A 6,021-nucleotide genomic window follows, 5' to 3' on the forward strand; every position below is an offset into this window, starting at 1 on the left:
CTCAATGAAGTAAGGCAATGCTTTCATTTCACCCACCACAGCTGTTCCAAGCCTTCTTTCCTCAAGCCTCTCATCAATTTCTCCATCTCCCTTCTCAGTTTAGGACCTTACCTTTTACTTGACTGAAATTTAGGTTTTCTTCCATTCTCAACCCAAAACCTTTGAAGTTGAGTTCTATTCTATCCTCCTTTTTCTCAATCTCTTGACCTCTTTCCATGTGAACTTAATCCCCTTTTAACTCCACAAATTCATTTTCAAGCTCTAGTGGTTCCTTCCCATCTCCCTAATCCCTAGAAACCTTTTAGACCCTGCTCCCTTTTAGCGTCTTAAATCTCACTAAACTCCTTTGTAATCCAGGCTCAACACCGACCTTAAAACTACTCTCTCCAGTTACCTTATTCGCCAAGTCTCTTTTCTGTTACTTCCTTGGCTTTTCTATTATATTTGACAATTAACCCTCATGTCTTAGTCACTCTTTAGGCATTTTCATGACATTACACTTGTCTCCTTTGCTGGTTGGTTCATCATTCCTATCATTACAAACTTGGGTATTCCCCAAAGTTATCCTAGGTCTGCTTTTTTCCTACACCTCTTGGTAACCTCAGCATTTCTCATTGCCTTAACTATCATCTCCATTAAGTTTTCACGTAAGATTTATATATCTAGACTGCATTGTTTTATCCTGTCTCAATGGCCTATTGGACATCTCAAAGTCAACTTGTCCAAAACCAAACTCATTCCCTTTTCCTAAAAACTCTTCCCTCTTTCTTGTTCAAAATATCACAATTTCAGCTATCCCAGACTTCCTTTATGTCTTGTCAGTTGCCAGGTCTGGGGGTTAATCTATGTTAACTTGAGATCTAATTCTTTGCACTCAAAATACCATGGTTCCAAACCTTATCACCCCTTAGTTAGGGTTTAACAGCTTCCTAAATTATCCCTCCACCACTTCTGGATAACTCTTTGGGAGGAAAATCTGCATTAACTTAGAAAGTGGTCTCTCCTTTGACCTATTCCACTTTACCTTGCATTGTGCTTATATACACACACATATGTATTCTTCTTAGATTATAAATTCAACTAGAACAGGGATCAATTTCTTTGTAAGCCCAGTACTGTGGCCTCACACATAGCATACACTTAATTAATGGAAAAAACATTATCAGTTATTATATGCCTGACAATGTTAAAAATTGTCTTTTCCCACACCTAGAGTGGAATGGTCCTTCAACTGAAGAGGATAGGTCACAGAATCAAATGGAAAACATCCTGAAATAAAAGCCAAATAATAAGACTTAAGGACGGGACATCCAAGACAGCCTGTCAAGTTTTATTTTATGAGCCAAATAGAAAGGTACTATGTACAGAGGAGATAAGGGAGAATCATTTCTTAGTCTCCTCCTCCTTGGACAAAGTCTTGATAATCTCCTCTTTCTTAGCCTGCAAACGCTCTTCCCGACGCTTTCGTGCTTCTTTGGTCTTGGACCGGCGAGCTTCAGCCTGGTCACTGAAGGGATAAGACAAGAAAGATGGGGTCAGTGGAAAGCAGTTTGAAATACTAGGGGTGCCTACTGACTACCGTCTTCCCTTTCCTGCAAACACAGGGTGGCCCTGCTAGGTCATAAGGGTTCCAAACCAGAGGCTCCACAGTTATGTCAAATAAGAGAAAAATCTCCTAAATTCTACCCTATATCTTGATACAATTAACTCTAGAGTGGGTAATCTAGTACTGGTATTTCATAATTAACCCAACAGATGTTTCAAAACTTCTTAAGAAAAAAAAAATTTAGGCCTATTTTAAATATCCTAAGGGAGCGCATGAGTGAATTTTTTTTAAGATACAAGTCTTATTTCCTATATTAATCTTAAGAGATTGATAAATTTACAAGCCAACTTAAATATTTAAAAAAACTCAAGAACATGCAATATTATTATCAGCCCTTAGAAAGTCTGCTTCAAGGGATAACTGAGCAAGGAAATCAAATCTGGGAAAAAACTTACGCCAAGAGCTTCTTCCGGGCCTTGTCTGCTTTCAGTTTATGAATGTGCTCCATTAGGATTCGCTTATTCTTGAACACATTTCCTTTCACCTTCAAATAAAGGCTGTGGTACCTAAAAGTAAAAGAAGGCAATTAAATAAATTGGATTTTACCCACTTAGAACAGAAGGGGGACCAGCTGCTAAGGGATCGTGTGCTTACATATGGCGGTCAATCTTTTTGGATTCACGGTATCTTCGGAGTAGACGGCGCAGAATCCTCATTCGCCTCATCCAAGTCACCTTCTCAGGCATACGAGCATTGGCAGTACCCTTTCTCTTACCTGGAGAAAAGTTAGTGTCAGTCAGATTTTTGGAGGGCAGAACAATTTTTTTCTTAGATCCATGATACTCTCCCAACCCAAGAGAAAAAAAAGTTGATTCAAGATACACAATGGGGTGGCTAGGTGCCATAGTGGATAAAGCACCCGCACCTGGGTTCAAATATGGTCTCAAACACTTAATAATTACCTAGCCTTGCAAAAACCTAAAAAAAAAAAAAAAAGGGAAATACAACCAAGTTGCAGCTAGGTGGTGCAGTGGATAGAGCACTGGCCCTGGAGTCAGGAACTGAGTTCAAATCAGATCTGACACACAGTAATTACCTAGTTGTGTGACCTGGGGCAAGTCACTTAACCCCACTGCCTTGCAAAAACTAAAGATACTGTGCCTCAGTTACTCTATGTCAAAATAAGGATGGGACAACCTGAGTTCAAGATCCACCTTTGACACATTCTAGTACTTACCAATGCCCATGTGCCTGCCCTTCCTTCGAGCCAGAGTATTTTTTCGGCATCTGGCTCGAGAATGCACAGTAACAGGCTTACGGATGATCAGCCCATCTTTAATCAGCTTCCGGATCTGCTGACCTTAGGGCAAAATTAATAAATAAAATTAGAATTAAAGTGTGAGGGGACTGGGATGTGGGATATAGAGCATCTTTAACAAATCTACCCCTTCTCAAACACATATAGACCCCAATTAGGTAATCACTGATACTAGAAAAAAAAAGTTCTCGAGAAATAGCAAGTAGGACTCTATGGGCATCAATTTTATATTGAAGCATTACTTTCCAATTGTCTTTCTGATTAGGTTGACCAAAGAATTTGTCTAATAGGACATTACAAGCTATGTCTAATCTCATTATTAGAATAGTTTCAAGAGCCCAAAATTCTACCTATAATTTTATCTTCCCTAGCCTTAGGTACTCTACCGTTTAATTCAATCATTTAATCTTTCTGATACAGAGCTACAATCCAATAAGCACACACTTAAGTCCAAATTGCTCTAACCCTTCCCTAGGTGATACAGTGGATAGAGCACTGGTCTTGAGTCAGGAGGATGGGAGTTCAAATCCAGCCTCAAGACACCTGACTCTTACTAGCTATATGTACCTTGGGTAAAACATTTTACCCTATTTGCCTCTTATCCAGGGCCATCTCCAGTCATTCTTATTCACAGCTATCATTGCCCTCAGATGGCTCTGGAAGAGAAATTGAGGCTGGTGACTTAGCACAGTACACCTCACTCATACAATTCAGGTTCTTTTCACAGTATCACTTCCCTGATGTTGTGGTCGTCTTCGAAAATGAAGGACAAAGATTATTAACTCTTCCCTAAGATTGGTATTTTGAACTGGTTTTACATCTGAACTCTTCAAGAATTTATTAAGCACATGCTAAGGTGACAGGCACTGAAGATATAAAGGCCAAAAGTCCTTCAAGGTACTTCCTTCTCTAGAGGAAGATGCACATACACATACACTAAGTATATTCAAACTAATTTAAAGGGAATCAGTAAAGGTTACATTTAAGAAGTGAGAAGTTTGTGTTCCCGGTGTGGAAAAACACTCATGTAAAAGCATAGCAAAGGGAGCAAAAGTCTTGTGTGTTCTAATAGTAAAGCAAATATGGTTATGAGTCTAAGTGAATGAAGATAGAAAAAAGAGCTAGCCCAGACAGGTAGACTGGAACCAGATATTAAAGACCTTTATCTGTCAATCATTTGCATTTGATTCAAAAGAATATGTACTGAAATGTACTGAGCAAGAAAGTGCCTGTGCTTTAGAAAGATCACCATGGGGACTGGATTGGGGAAAAAAAATTGTGACTTACAAACAACAATTAAAAGACTTTTGACATCAATGATGAAGTTACTAGCCACAAATTTTTAACTTCTTTTTGTCATTCATTATAAAATCCAGATTCCCATCTGAATCACAACTATCAGATACTAGATATCAAACATCTCCATTTTACATACATGTATTGAGATTAGAGTGGGAGGAAAGGGAGAGTCCTAAGGATTTTCTCAATATTTTTATTTAATCCTTCAATTCCAAATAAAAGTGAGCAACTGTAAGACAACAAGTCCAAAAGAATTATCAAGTTTAAAGATACTTAATAGAGTATGTGACTAATAACCACCCAGAAAAGCTCCCATCAATCTCATGGAGATCCAGGGGCCACTTACGGGAATTGGCGTTGGCAATTTCATTGGTCTCATTGGGGTCAAGCCATACCTTCTTCTTTCCACATCGAAGGACACTAGAGGCAAGCCTCTTCTGAAGCCTGAGCATACTGAAAATCGGTAAATGGAGAGAGCCTAAGTCAAAAAGGTGATCCTATTTTTCATGCTAAATGATTCTCAGATGAGCAAAACAAAACTTTTAAATTTTTTATCAAGTACCAATTTTAGAAAAAAGAGGGACAGCTAGGTGGTGCAGTGGATAGAGCACTGGCTCTGGAATCAGGAGTATCTGAGTTCAAATCCGGCCTCAAACATTTAATAAAAATTACCTAGCTGTGTGGCCTTGGGCAAAGCCACTTAACCCTGTCTGCCTTGCAAAGACCTAAAAAAAGAAAAAGAAAAAAAAGAATTTTCCCAAATGGAGGAAAAATAGTACAGGCACCAACCAAAAGTAAGCGAGCAAGTTGCTACACTCACTATTCCTTCGGTCTTAATAGGTCTGGAGACTCTTACTATGGTGTTACCCTCATTTCAGTCAGAGCTTTAGCCTGATGAGAGGATTTGGGAGAGGACTGACAAGCTCTTCAGAATAATTCAGGGGACACAATGAAACAGAGCCTGTACACTCTTTTTCAGAAAAACACAATAGTTATGCAGCGCTATTATCTTGAAATCTTCAGTATCTCCTCCTGAGGCAGTTTAATAAATAGTACAAATACCAGTGTCTCACTTGATCATGATCTTAAAACTTAAAACTCAATTTAGAATTCAGAGAACATTGAATTTGCAACCAAACACTAAGTTTAAATCCTGGCTATGCCACGGACAAGAAAGTGACTTAAAAAAACTAGACCTCAGCTTCCAAATGTGCTCTAATTAAGTCCATGGATCAGATCACTTTTCAATCGAAGATCATATGACCAAGTCCAACCCACTCACAGAGTTCACTCAGGTCAAAATTTCAAACCCGGGGCCAATTGTGAAGAGTTTAATTGTTAGGACCGTCCCGGAAAACGACCTCGTGGGGCAGAAAAGGCAGCTACCACATTCCCCCGACGGAGAAAAACAGCCCCAAAGTCAGGAAAACGGGGTGAAGACTGGTCCTGGCTCGGCCATCACCCCGCAGCCCTCCCCAGGCCTGAGTTCACCCCGTTTCGCTACTGGGAGCCCCCCCCGTTCCCCTCCAAGCCAGACTTGAGGCCTGGTCTGAGGCCTAGGCCAAGGCCTGCTCTGCCACAGCTCCCGGTGCCGCCCGACCCCGGGCCCGCACATCCCGCGCTTCCTCCCGCGGCCTCCCCCTTCTCGATGCAGAACCCAGAACCGGTGCCTCGGGCTTGGCCAGGCTGAGCCGGATGGGAAAAGGGTTCAAAATCGGGGGCAGAGACCACCGCGGAGCTCACCTCATGGCTGCGGCCGCAGCGCGGAAAAGGAAAGGAGAGAGAACGGCGCAGGCCCGGCCCCTCCCATTATCAGCGTAGGGGAGAGCCCATTAGACGCCCCTCCCAACCTGCCAGC

The 6,021-nt window shown here is 41.1% G+C and overlaps 1 protein-coding gene across 1 annotated transcript; it reads right to left on the minus strand.

Annotated features, from left to right (window-relative positions):
- Positions 1-1,309: 1,309 nt before the first annotated feature.
- On the minus strand, positions 1,310-6,003 carry RPL19 (ribosomal protein L19). The gene is made up of 6 exons (XM_074224064.1): positions 5,907-6,003; positions 4,510-4,616; positions 2,784-2,906; positions 2,201-2,321; positions 2,002-2,112; positions 1,310-1,507 (listed from the first exon to the last, which is right to left on the minus strand). The coding sequence occupies exons 1-6, from the start codon at positions 5,909-5,911 to the stop codon at positions 1,384-1,386; spliced, it is 591 nt and encodes a 196-aa protein (XP_074080165.1). The 5' UTR covers positions 5,912-6,003; the 3' UTR covers positions 1,310-1,383.
- Positions 6,004-6,021: the final 18 nt, after the last annotated feature.

This window comes from Macrotis lagotis, chromosome 2, assembly GCF_037893015.1.
Source record: "Macrotis lagotis isolate mMagLag1 chromosome 2, bilby.v1.9.chrom.fasta, whole genome shotgun sequence".
In the NCBI taxonomy this organism is placed as follows: Eukaryota; Metazoa; Chordata; class Mammalia; order Peramelemorphia; family Peramelidae; genus Macrotis; species Macrotis lagotis.